The sequence below is a fragment of the Gopherus evgoodei genome, chromosome 1 (genome assembly GCF_007399415.2).
Source record: "Gopherus evgoodei ecotype Sinaloan lineage chromosome 1, rGopEvg1_v1.p, whole genome shotgun sequence".
NCBI classification, from domain to species: Eukaryota; Metazoa; Chordata; order Testudines; family Testudinidae; genus Gopherus; species Gopherus evgoodei.
In genome coordinates this window covers 278,873,717-278,887,139 of record NC_044322.1, presented here as the reverse complement: position 1 = coordinate 278,887,139, position 13,423 = coordinate 278,873,717, and the positions used below count along the sequence as shown (strand labels likewise).

At 39.0% G+C, this 13,423-nt stretch overlaps 1 protein-coding gene across 8 annotated transcripts in view; it reads right to left on the bottom strand.

Moving 5' to 3' along the window:
* The window catches only part of ANKS1B (ankyrin repeat and sterile alpha motif domain containing 1B), a 756,551-nt gene that overhangs the window by 330,340 nt on the left and 412,788 nt on the right, over positions 1–13,423 (bottom strand). For all 8 annotated transcript variants that reach the window (XM_030548477.1, XM_030548479.1, XM_030548473.1 and 5 more), the window contains one exon: positions 7,995–8,067. In XM_030548477.1, coding sequence (XP_030404337.1) covers positions 7,995–8,067 — 73 coding nt within the window. The remainder of the gene's footprint in view (positions 1–7,994; positions 8,068–13,423) is intronic.

Below are 13,423 nucleotides of genomic sequence, written 5' to 3'. Positions count from 1 at the left end.
CTCCACTAGATATGTCCCCCCAATTTGACAATGGACCACTGATAACTACTCTTCGAGCATGATATTTCAACCAGTTTTGCATCCACTTTATAGCAATTTCATCCTCTAGACAATATTTCCCTAGTTTGCTTATGAGAATGTCATGTGGGACTGTGTCAAAAGCACTCCAAGAAGAAATAGGCGTATTTAATCTGCAGATAAGAAGAGTGAGGTGGGATCTGATAGCAGCCTTCAACTACCTGAATGGGGGTTCCAAAGAGGATGGAGCTAGGCTGTTCTCAATGGTGGCAGATGATAGAACAAGGAGCAATGGTCTCAAGTTGCAGTGGGGGAGGTCTAGGTTGGATATTATGAAATACTATTTCACTAAGAGGGTGGTGAGGAAGTGGTGAAATCTCCATCCTTAGAGGTTTTTAAGGCCTGGCTTGACAAAGCCCTGGCTGGGATGATTTAGTTGGTGTTGGTCCTGTTGTTAGCAGGGGGCTGGACTAGATGACCTCCTGAGGTCTCTTCCAACCCTAATCTTCTATGATTCTATAAAAGATATTACCTCATCCACCTTGTCCCTCTAATGGGAGAAGCAGACAGTTATGACAAATCTAAACAAAGGAATAAAGATGAGCAGAGAGCCTCTCATTAAAGTATGTGAACTGGATGCATTATATCAAGGTGCTAAGTTTAACAATGCTGTCAATTAAAGAGAGGAAGCAATTGCTATAAACTAAACAAACTAAACTACAATTAAAGTATAGCATTGCAGATATATAACTAACCACTGTGAAAACAGACTTATGCCAACATGCCTACACATATCTAATTAAAATACTGCCTTAATTAAGTACTTATAATTTATCTGTTTTCAGCCCTTGAGGAGGAAGGATATTAACAGCTTTGGAGGAAGACTGCTTTGCCAAAGCTGCAACCATATGGCAGCAAACAGAGAAAAGGGCCTGCCCAACAAGCCTTCCTTCGTACAAAGAAAGTTTGATATCTTTTAAGCCAAATTCTAGCAGAATTTACAAGCAGAAGCACCCTGAAGGAGGGGAAGATTCCATGTTTGAGTATTGGTATCCCGTCATTTAGCATGTGCACAACAGATGGGGGAAGAAGAGGAAGCTGGACTCCCAGCTTCTGGGAAGCATGGGTCTCAAAAGCTCATCTACAGGCTATAGTCTTATAGAATGTAGCATGAGCTCTTCTTGCTCTCATTCACCTTCTTTGGCCATGTCCCAGCCTCATACTCCATTCCTTCCCAATGGGAGAACCTAGTGCTGCTATCTTCACTTTACTCTCCCACTCCTTGTGCTCAAAAATGTGTTTGGTCCCTGCAGAGTGAAAAGGTGGCTTGTTGCAATCTTTCCTCACCTGCAACACACCATTTGACTAGGAGCAACCCAGATTTTAAAAAAGAATAGTGTGTGCTATTCTAAACACCCACAGCCTAACTCCGGCAGGTGCAAAAGGTAGTGGGGAAATGTGGCTATGGATATGCCTTTCTGCAGTAAGGAGCACCACCTAGCATATTAGCCAGCCAAGCAGTTTAATGCTCAAGGGGAAGATGCCTCTTGTATGGATACATGGAATGTGAGAGAGAGGCTTCCTGCACCATTTCACACCTTCTTTCAGTACATCTAGGCAGGAGCAAACACAATAACACTTATAATTATTAAACTGAAAATGAACCACAACCTCTGGGATCTATTCTACACACGTAGGTCCCTCAAATGTCCAAGTGGACCCCAAGATGATTGTGATTTTGGAAGTGAAAAAAGAATTTGAAGAGCAACTAACAAAAGACACAAAATTAACAGACAATTTTTTGGAGTATATTAGAAGCAAGAAGCCTGCCAAACACTCAGTGGGGCCACTGGACAACTGAGGTGTAAAGGGAACACTCAGGGAACACAAGGCTGTGGCAGAGAAGCTAGATGAATTCTTTGCATTGGTCTTCATTACAGAGGATGTGAGGAAGAATCTCACGCCTGAGCCATTCTTTTTAAGTGACAAATCCAAGGAACTGTCCCAGATTGAGGTATAGAGGAGGTTTTGGAACAAACCAATAAATAAAACCGTAATAATTCAGCAGGACCAGATGGTATTCACCCAAGAGTTCTGAAAGAACTGAAATATGAAATTTCAGAACTGCTAACTATAGTATGTAACCTATTGCTTAAATCAGCCTCTGTATCAGATGACTATCGGACAGGTAATGTGATGCTGATTTGTAAAAAAGGCAGTCCTTCTAATTACAGGCTGATAAGTCTAACTTGAGAACCAGTCAAGTTGGTTGAAACTATAGTAAAGAACAGAATTATCAGATACATAAATAAAAATTACATGTTGGGGGAGGCAACATGGCATTTGTAAAGGAAAATCATGCCTCACCAATCTATTAGAATTCTTTGAGGGGATCAACAAGCATGTGGACATGGGTGATCCAGTGGACATAGCATATTTCAACTTTCAGAAAAACTTTGATCAGGTCCCTCACCAAAGCCTCTTAAGTGAAGTAAGCAGTCATGGGATAAGAGAGAAGGTCTTCTCATGGATCAATAACTGGTTAAAAGATAGGAAACAAAGGGTAGGAATAAATGGTCAGTTTTCAGAGTGGAGAGTGGTAAATAGTAGGGACCCCCAAGGATCCGTACTGGGAATGGTGCTGTTCAACATATTCATAAAAGATCTGAAAAAGGGGTGAACAATGAGATGGCAAAGTTGGTAGTTTATACAATATTATGCAAGATAGATAAGTCCAAAGCAGACCACAAAGAGTTACAATGGGATATCACAAAACTGGGTGACTGGGCAACACAAAGACAGATAAAATACAATGTTGATAAATGAAAAGTAATGCATATTAGAAAACATAATCTCAACTATCCATATAACATGAAGAAAGAGATTTTGGAGTCATCGTGGATAGTTCTCTAAAAACATCTGCTCAATGTGCAGTTATAGTCAAAAAAAAGCAAACAGAATGTTATGAAGCATTAGGAAAGGGATAAATATTAAGATGGAAAATATCATAATGCCACTAGATAAATCCATGGTACACCCAGACCTTGAATACTGCATGTAGTTCTGGTTGCTCCATCTCAAAAAAAGATATAATAGAAGTGGGAAACAAACAGAGAAAGGCAACAAAAATGATTACTGGTATGGAAAGCTTCCATATGAGGAAAGATTAAAAATGCTGGGATTGGTCACCTTAGAAAAGAGACAACTAATGGGGGATATGATAGAGATCTATAAAATTATGAATGGTGTGAAGAAAGTGAATAGGGAAATGTTATTTACCCCTTTCACCTAACACAAGAACCAGGAGTCACCCAAATGAAATTAATAGGCAACAGGTTTAAAACAAACAGAAGGAAGTACATCTTCACACAACATAGTCAACCTGTGGAACTCAGTGCCAGGGGATGTTCTGAAGGCCAAAACCATAACTGAGTTTAAAAAAATAGATAAGTTCATGGAGGATAGGTCCATCAATGGTTATTAGCCAAGATGGTCAGGGACATAACCACGTGCTCTGCATGTCCCCAAATCTCAGATTGCCAGAAACTGGGATTGGATGGCAGGGGATGATTACTTTATAAATTGCCCTGTTCTGTTCCTTCCCTCTGAAGCATCTGGCACCAGACACTGTTGGAAGACAGGATACTAGGTTATATGGACCAATGATCTGACCCACTATGGCTTTTCTTATGTTCTTCAAAGTCGCTTTGATGTGGAACCATCCAGGATTAGCCTAACTCATCACCCATTTAAATACTAGATCCCTGAAGCATTCAAATTTCTAGTACGATGTACTTCCTATTCCTTGTGTTCAAGAGTCATTTCTCCCCAAAGTGGCTAAGTCTTTTAGTTATTCCCTTTCAAGTAACTTTCAGAAATAAACAAATCTGAGCCCCATATCTCTGCATTGTTGCAGCGCACCATGAGTATCTCATTAATCTGGAAACACTACTTTGCACTCCTTGAAAGAAAAAAATACTTAGAAAAATGTGCTTATAATCCGGCAAACGAAAATGTGAATTTGAACCTTATTATTAATTATTATTATTTTACAAGGAAGTGCAGATGGTTGATATTTCAGCTTATTTGCTTTTCTAAAGACTTGCAGGATGCATATTACTAATCAAATTTAAGTATCTTGTCTGCCAAAAATAAAAAAAACCCAGCTGTTTAGTTGATTAAACTTCACCTCTAGATTGGCTGCAGTTAACTCACGTTTTCATAACGATCATCACAGTGCAGATTTATATTTAGCCATTCTATTATTAATGCAAGTCATATATTTCATACACAAAAAATATCATTCAATGATACTGAGATACTATGCAATATCAAAAACCTTTTCATACTTGTTAAACCAAGTGTATGTGTGTGTAAATTTCCTTTAACTGCTGTCTCTACTAACATATATTGAAAATACCACAGCATACTAATAAATGAAGACAAATAAAAATGAAGTGCATCATTTCATATTACATTTCAGAGTGTATATTATTTGAATGTTTATTGATTGTTAAATTACATTACTATATAAGAAAACTGATGTTTTCTGAAAATAATATGAAATAACGTAACCACTTTCAAACAAATGAATGTAACATTCGCAGAAATCTTTCTGACTTCTACAGTGAACTCTAAATAGTAATTCACCATTTTCAGTCTGCATCTCTATAACTCTCTTACAAAGACATTTAAATAAAACTACAGGAGATTTGATATATCTATGCAATTTAGAAAATTAACTATTTTAAAATATGAGATTATATAAAACAATTGTCACTTAATATTACATTAATTTTCCTATATAAGTATAGGCTTAAGCCTCATGAGCGGTTGAGCTGTGTTCAGTGCAGGATCTGGGAGGGGGAGAGGAAAGACATGATGGCTTTCTTCTACCTTTGTGCATGACTTGAATTTGGGTCTCCTACAACATTGTAAGTGAGTGCCCTAACTACAAAGCTATAGAGTCATATTTCCACACTCTATCCACTGCTGTAAAGCTTACAAGGAAAGCAGCTGCAACAACACCTCTTCCCCTAACTGTGTTGTGAATTCTTTGCTTTGTTCCTGTCAAAACAAGAAAATCTAAATTAGTTTTTGGGGTCAAAACAAAACATTTAATTTTGACATTACTGAAAAAAATTGACTTTTTTAGTTCAGCTCAAACATCTGGCAAACTTGACAGTAATTTGCAAAAAGTTTCAGTCAACCTGAAACTGCATTGTTTGATGAATAAATTATTTGTCTGAAAAATTTCACTCATCTCTAATTATTTATTATTTGTATTACTGTAATGCCTAGTAGCCCCAGCCACAGACCAGGACCTTGTTGCGATCAGGGTTACACAAAACAGAGCAAAGACACAGGCCAATATAGAAGATACTGCTAGCATTCACATTAAATCTCATTCAGATATAATAGTTTTAAAAGATGCAATCATATCAACTATAAATAAATAAATAAATAATAAAATAAGTGAAAGAAAGAAAGATAAATAGATAGATCTTGGAAATGTTAGAGTATGTAGTAAGAATTGTTTAATATCACTGAGCTCTTGCTGCTTCTTTATATGCTTTTTGGATATACAAGATGATTCTGTGATGAGTTCTCCCTGCTAAACTAGTTTTTTTTCCCTTTACTTCTTTTTCAGATGGCTTTCTCCCTGCATGCATTCTTTGAAGCATGACACTAAAAGCCATCTGTTTGATTTTAGAGGAGTTTCTGTCTTGTACACTGGTATTTCTTGAAAAGGTGCCATTATCACAGCCCTCTAAGATACAGGTAAATCAAACAATGTTCTTTCTGTGTATGTGTTTTAAAAAGTGTAACTTTATCTAGCTGAAGTCTTTTTCAAATGTAGTATGTAAGGAAAGGTGAATTCAAACTGGAGCAGGTGCAGGGAAAGGCTTCTAGGATGGTCCGAGGAATGGAAAACCTACCTCATGAGAGGAGACTCAAAGAACTTGACTTGTGTAGCCTAACCAAAAGAAGGGTGAGGGGAGAAATGATCCTTCTTTATAAACATAGAGGGATAATACCAGGGAGGGAGAGTAGTTATTTAAGCGCCAGTGCTGACACAAGAACAAATAGATATTAACTAGCCATTAACAAATTTAGGCTTGAAATTAGACAAAGATTTCTAAATGTCAGAGGAGTAAAGTTCTGGAATAGCCTTCCATGGGGAGCAGTGGGAGCAAAAAAACCTACCTGGCTTCAAGACTGAGCATGATAAGTTTATGGAGGTGATGGTATGATGAAACTGCCTATGACATGTGGCTGATCTGCAACTGCTAAAAGCCGGTGATGGGACATTAGGTGGAGAAAGCTCTGAGTTACTACAGAGAATTCTTATAAAGTGAAAACTGTAATGGTGATGCTGTTTGTAGCAAGCTCTGAAAGAGACTGGCACTTCTTTAAAGGGAGCTTTGTTTGCATTAAAAATGATTAGATAAGAAAAATATAGTCTTTGTTCATTTGTATACTTCTGATTCTTCGCTGATGGTGGAATTATATAATGGAGCTCAGCTGAACTTACACTGATAAAGAAAAGGTGGTATAGGAAAAGCTGAGATGTCAGCCAGCTGCAAACTGACAGGAAGGAGGCTCTTTTGGAACAGAAGAGTGAAAAACACAGTCAATCTCCTGCTAGTTGAAAGGGCTGGAGAACCAAATGTCACATGTGAGTGTCAGGAAAGAGTATGGAAAATAATGGCCCCTGATAGGGCATAAAGCACATGTGCTCGATGGCTAGAATTATTGGGAGGCTTACCTGACACAGTTTTAAAAAAAGTCACAGGGAAAATGAACATCTGGTCACAAGAAGTGATGGGGATTTATCTGCATATAACGAAGCTATGTAACCTTACGTGTCTTTTAGCATTTCTTTTGTTGTTCCCTTTTCCCTAGCCCTCACACCCCACCCCTTTTCTTGCGTTTCTTCATATTGAAGCTCTGATTTTGGTTGATGTCTCTGAGTGCTACTATAGTCCAAACTAATAACAATCATTCTCATCCTGGCTGGAGAAGCCTTACCATGGCTTAGGAAACAATTCACTGCCTAGAGGTCCTCTCCCCATAATTCTGCTTCAGAGCAGTACAAATTCTAGAAAGTCAGCACAACATGCCTTTTCAGTCTCTCTTAATTTCACCTTCCTGGTTTTTCCACCATGCTGATCATTCTCTTCCAGAAACAAATCTCCATGTGCCATGTACTTCTTTGTAACCATATTTGCATTCAAGTCTGTTATTTCCCCAGATTTTTCCCAAATTTCCTTTTTACTAACTAGCAATTACTTCTGCCTAATTAATAAGATGCAAAGTCTCCTCTAGTATAGACACCAGTATTGCTCTATGAAAAAGCTAGCTATTGGAATACTCTGGTTTATTTATTTTACCTAAATGATAAAATGCATAATCCCTGCCCAACATGGTAGCTATGACTGAGATACCTCAGGTTTGTCTATACTAGGAAAAGTTTGAAAAATTTCCCACTGTTGCTAACACACCAGTCTCTGACTGTCAGCACAAGCTGTCAGCACCATTTTCGGCAGTGTCGAAGATTTGCTTCAAGCAGGGTTAGATAACATGGTGCTTAAAACAGTGTCACCAGCTGGTGGGCTGTCTACAGTAGGGATCCCAACATTAACAACAAAGATTCATCTGAATGAGTTTTAAAATTTTTCCCTATTGAAGACAATATCTTTTCCCTATTGAAGACAACTTTTTCTCTGCTAAGGTTTCAAAACAACATTAATGATTCCAATATGCCTTTTACAGTGATGATTCTAGAATAGCTTGCATACTGCATCTGTGAAAATGAATGAAATTAATTCTGTCCATTGGTATTAAAATAAATATAAGATGATTTCAAAATATTGTGTTACTTAGCAGAATTTTATCACCAATCTTCCTAGGTGTCCTAAAACCAAGCTTATTAAGTAATATTTAGAAAAGAAAAGAAAGATTTTCTTTCTTACCCGCAGTATCATCATTCATCTCCTCTAGCCCAGTGTTAATTCCAGCATCTATGGAACTCATTATTTTATCAATCTGCAAAAGAGAAAGCAGGAAAAATATCTCAAACTCAATTATTGTAATTTATTACATTTTTTCAAGTGGAGAAACTAGGGCATTATTATTGTTATAAAAACAATAATACAATCAAGAAGATTGCAAAGAAAAATGTAAAGGCCAGCTTCTCCACAGTTGAATTTTTATTTTTCCTTTTTCTTTTCCTATTCACAAACTCCTATTCACATATAACTGTATCAGTATACTTTCAATTACTTTGTCATACTTTAGATGTATGTAATATAAATAATAAAAAAGTTAAGATACATAAATGGTGACAATTTAGCATAACAAACAGGAGGCTAACAGGTGAATTGATCACAGTTTGTAAGTTTATAAGAACAAAAATTTGATAATAGAATCCTCAGTGTAGCAGACAAAGGTATAACAAGATCCAGTTCAGACTGGAAATAAAGACACAAATTTTGAGCAGTGAGAAAAATTAACCATTTGGATCAACTTTCCTAGATGGATTCTCCATCACTAGCAATTTTTAAATCAAGGTTGGATGTTTTTCTAAAAAATATGCTTGAATTTGTTGAGGAATTAATTCAGGGAAGTTCTATGAACTGTGTTATACAGGAGGTCAGACTAGATGAACCCAATAGCCCCTTTTGCCTTTATAATCTATAAAATGGAAACTTAATTTATAGGCTGCAATGAAGCACTGACTTGTTTGATGATGTTTGTAAGCCATTAGTGGACTATATAAACAGCAATGCTAGTTGTTCGTCCAGAACACCCATTATAGGCTATTGGCTCCTCAGCTGTCACCTCTCCTGCGTGGAGACCTGCCTCTCTTTCCCACTTCACTGTGGCTTTTCCAGACTATATGGTTCCTTGCCTACACTGTGATATTCTCAGCAAGCCAGAATGCCTAAAGAGGCCAGCATCTGTGCTTTGCTTTCTCTCTGAAGGCTTACGAACAGTGTAATTGACAGTGGTTATAAATCACCTCATGGACCAGTACAAATAAGCACAGGTATTCTTAAGGTAAAAAGCATTACACAGAAAACATAAAAACAAACAAAAAAAAAACCCTGGCCCACAATGATATATAAACTTAATACAGTAAGATCTCCCAAAGATATTGCAGGAAATTGACATATCTGTCACACTAATGGATAGAGATATTGGTTTGGGTTATTAAGCACCACCTTGCTTGTTCATTTAAAATTGTAGGGTAATTTTCTGAATCCTCTATTTGTTTGTTTGTTTGTTTTTCCAGCCTACTGATGGAAAATATAATTGTGCCTACTGTGGCGTGATATGAGTTGTGGGGCCATATTGCATTCCTCGCAAGATGCCTTTGCACATTTGTTAATTTGTAGGTTTTTACTAGTTTCATAGATTCCAAGGCCAGAGGGACCACTGTTATCCTGTAGCCTGACCTCCTGTATAACACAAGCCATCCACAGAATTTCTCCAAAATAATTCCAAAAGCATATCATTTAGAAAAAAAATCCAGTGTTAATTTAAAAATTGCCAGTGATGGAGACTCCACTATAATCCTTGGTTAATTGTTCTACTGATTAATTACTCTCATTGTTAAAAAAATGCCTTATTTCCAGTCTCAGTTTGTGTAGCTTCAGATTTCAGCCACTGGATTGTTTTATAGATTTTTCTGCTGGACTGAAAAGCCCATTATTAAATATGTGTTCACTATGTTGGCACTTATAGTCTGTAACAATCTTTTCTTTGTTAAGCTAAATAGACTGAGCTCCTTGAGTCTATCACTATAAGGTATGTTCTTTAGTCCTTTAATCATTCTGGTGACTCTTCTTTGAACTCTCTCCAATTTACCAACATCCTTCTTGAATTGTGGGCACCAGAACTGGACATAGTATTCCAGTAGCAGTCACACCAATGCTGAACACAGCAGTAAAATAACTTCTCTACTCCTATGTGAAATTCCCCTATTTTTGCATCCAATTATTGCATTAGCTCTTTGGGCCACAGGGTTGCACTGGGAGCTCATGTTCAGCTGATTACCCACCATAACCTCAAAAAACTTTTCAGAGACACTGTTCTCCAGAATAGAGTTCCCTATCCTGTAAATATGGCCTACATTCTTTGTTCCTACATGTATACATTCAGTGGTATTAAAGCACACCTTGTTTGCTTGTGCCCAATTTACCAAGCAATCCAGATCACTATGTATAAGTGACCTGTCATCTTTATTATTTACCAATCCCCACTTTTTATATCATCTGCAAATCTTATCAGTGATGATTTTATATTTTCTTTCATATCATTGATAAAAATGTTAAAGGGCATAGAGCCAAGACCCAGTCCCCACTAGAAACACGCCCACTAAATGACATTTTGAGATCTATCAGTTAGCCAGCTTTTAATCCATTTAATGTGTTCCACTTTAATTTTAAATTGTTGTCATTTTAAAAACAAAATGTCAAACCCCTTACAGAAGTATATTACATCAACATTATTACCTATCTCAACCACACTTGTAATCTCATTAAAAAAAGAGACTTCAAGTTAGTTTGACAGGATCTATTTTTAATAAACCTATGTTGATTTTGATTAACCATATACCCTCCTTGAATTCTTTATTAATTTAATTCTATATTCTTCCCCCCCGTCCCCTTCCAAGAAAGACCATAAAACAAAAAAGTGGGCCCAAGGGCTGGCATGGTACAAAAAGTGAGAAAGCATGATGACAATAAGTAAAAAGTGTTTGGAAATAGAATAATTTTTGTTTGTTTGCTCATAGGAAAGAAGAGTTCTACTTTTTCCTATGTGATAATACCAGTGACAGGAGAAAAATCAGAGAGATGATATAAAAATCCCAGCATCTGCAATTTTAGAACCACTAAACAATTTTTGGTAAATGAAGTTTTCATTTTTAAAGGGTCAAATTTTGATCTCAGTAATGTCATGATTTCCCTAAAATGTATACCCGTGACTGAGATTATAATGCAACTCTAAGCAGCTTTTCATTGAGAAGATATAGGGTATGTCTACATCTACAATTTTGTAGCGCTGGTTGTTACAGCTGTATTAGTACAGCTGTATAGGGCCAGCGCTGCAGAGTGGCCACACTTACAGCAACCAGCGCTGCAAGTGGTGTTAGATGTGGCCACACTGCAGCGCTGTTGGGCGGCTTCAAGGGGGGTTCGGGGAACGCGAGAGCAAACCGCGGGAAAGCAGGTCTCCTTCCCCGGTTTTGCTCCAGTGTTCCCCGAACCCCCGAGCAAGCAGGTCTCCTTCCCAGCAGTTTGCTCTCGCGTTCCCCGAACCCCCCTGCAAACGGCGGGGAAGGAGACCTGCTTGCTCGGGGGTGCGGGGAAGGAGACCTGCTTGCACGGGGGTTCGGGGAACGCGAGAGCAAACCGGAGAAGGAGATCTGCTTCCCCGCGGTTTGCTCTCGTGTTCCCCGAACCCCCGAGCAAGCAGATCTCCTTCCCCGCGGTTTGCTCTCGCGTTCCCCGAACCCCCGAGCAAGCAGATCTCCTTCCCCGTGGTTTGCTCTCGCATTCCCCGAACCCCCGAGCAAGCAGATCTCCTTCCCCGCGGTTTGCTCTCGCATTCCCCGAACCCCCTGCAAACGGCGGGGAAGGAGACCTGCTTGCTCGGGGGTGCGGGGAAGGAGACCTGCTTGCACGGGGGTTCGGGGAACGCGAGAGCAAACCGGAGAAGGAGACCTACTTCCCTGCGGTTTGCTCTCGCGTTCCCCGAACCCCCCTGCAAACCACTGGGAAGGAGACCCGCTTGGGGGGGGGATTCGGAGAACACCGGAGCAAACCGCGGGGAAGGATACCTGCTTGATTACCAGAGAGGCTTCCTCAGGTATGCTGGGATACCTGCTTATTCCACGGAGGTCAAGAAAAGCGCTGGTAAGTGTCTACACTTGATTACCAGCGCTGGATCACCAGCGCTGGATCCTCTACACCCGAGACAAAACGGGAGTACGGCCAGCGCTGCAAACAGGGAGTTGCAGTGCTGGTGATGCCCTGCAGATGTGTACACCTCCTAAGTTGCAGCGCTGTAACCCCCTCACCAGCGCTGCAACTTTGTGATGTAGACAAGCCCATAGCCTTCACAATTCAAGCCACCTTGCTGAGACCCTATTAAATCAGCTGTAAAAGTGACCTGCAATAACCTTTTTAAAAATTGAGGGGGGTTTTGAGACAAAAGGAGCATGTGAAAGTTTTGGGGTTATTTTCAATTTTTTTCTGCCTTTTAAATATTTTTAAATACCCTGGAGCTTGTCTCCACTGGAGTTAGTTCAGGTAGTAGCATTACAGTGCAAACAGTGAGGGTAGATGGTAGAGGTGCACTGGTGTAAAAAATGACTTGCACCAGAAAATGGCTTAGCCCACTTTCAAACCCTTGTATGCAAAAGAAGCAAACAAACAAAACAAGCAAACAAAACCTAAATGTAGACAAGCTTTAGAATATCAGTCTCTGTTGTCCTTGGTTTTACTAGAGAAGCTAATGGGTATCTCGAGGGTATGCACTGTTAGTCTTTACATTTCAATTGAAAGGAAGAGGTGGCATAACTTTAACTAAAATGTTCTCTCTCTCTGTTAGTCAGTCATTGACATCAAATAGGCGATAACATTATTTTTAAAAGAATCTTCAAACAGGGACTAAAAGGCCTTCCCCTCCCAACTGCTCAGTTTTCACCCTCTTGAATCTTGCAATATCATCACTTTACTAGTCACTAGAGAATCTTCCAGGAAAGTAGGACATACATTTCTAATTTTGAAAAACAAGTGTAAAAAATAAACCAAACCAAACCCCCAAACCCCTCCACACCTTTCATGCCTTCTCTATAGGTCATGACATGGGGGGTGTATGTCTGGGGAGAGATACTACTCTTAAAGAAAGGCGACTGCAGCTACACAACTGTTGCAAAATTTCAAATGTCCCCCTCTCCCAACTCATTCACGACAATAAGATGGGATCTTCAGTGTCTCCTGGGGACAATTTAATGCTTAACACTTGGCATAGCAGTAAGGAAAAAACTGAATTAGCGTAAAGACGCTATAAAAATATTGAAAACTTTAAACCAAATTCTGAAACTACAGCAAAATGTCCTTCAAACGCACCACAAAAGCAGCAATAATGTGTACCCACATCCCAAATCAAAACAGCCCTAGGAACAGCTCTTTTCCAACACCCACTCATTTCTGTGAGGACCAGGAATATATGAAGTGCTGTGTACAAGGGTGATCGACTGTCAGAGGATGTGTTATGTCACAAGGGCTTGTGGAAACTCAACATGTTTTGTTCCACTTAAAGTGCGATCTACAGATTTTTCATATCTGCCATTTTCTATTGTCCCTTGTGGGCATTAACTGGTGCCCTAAAG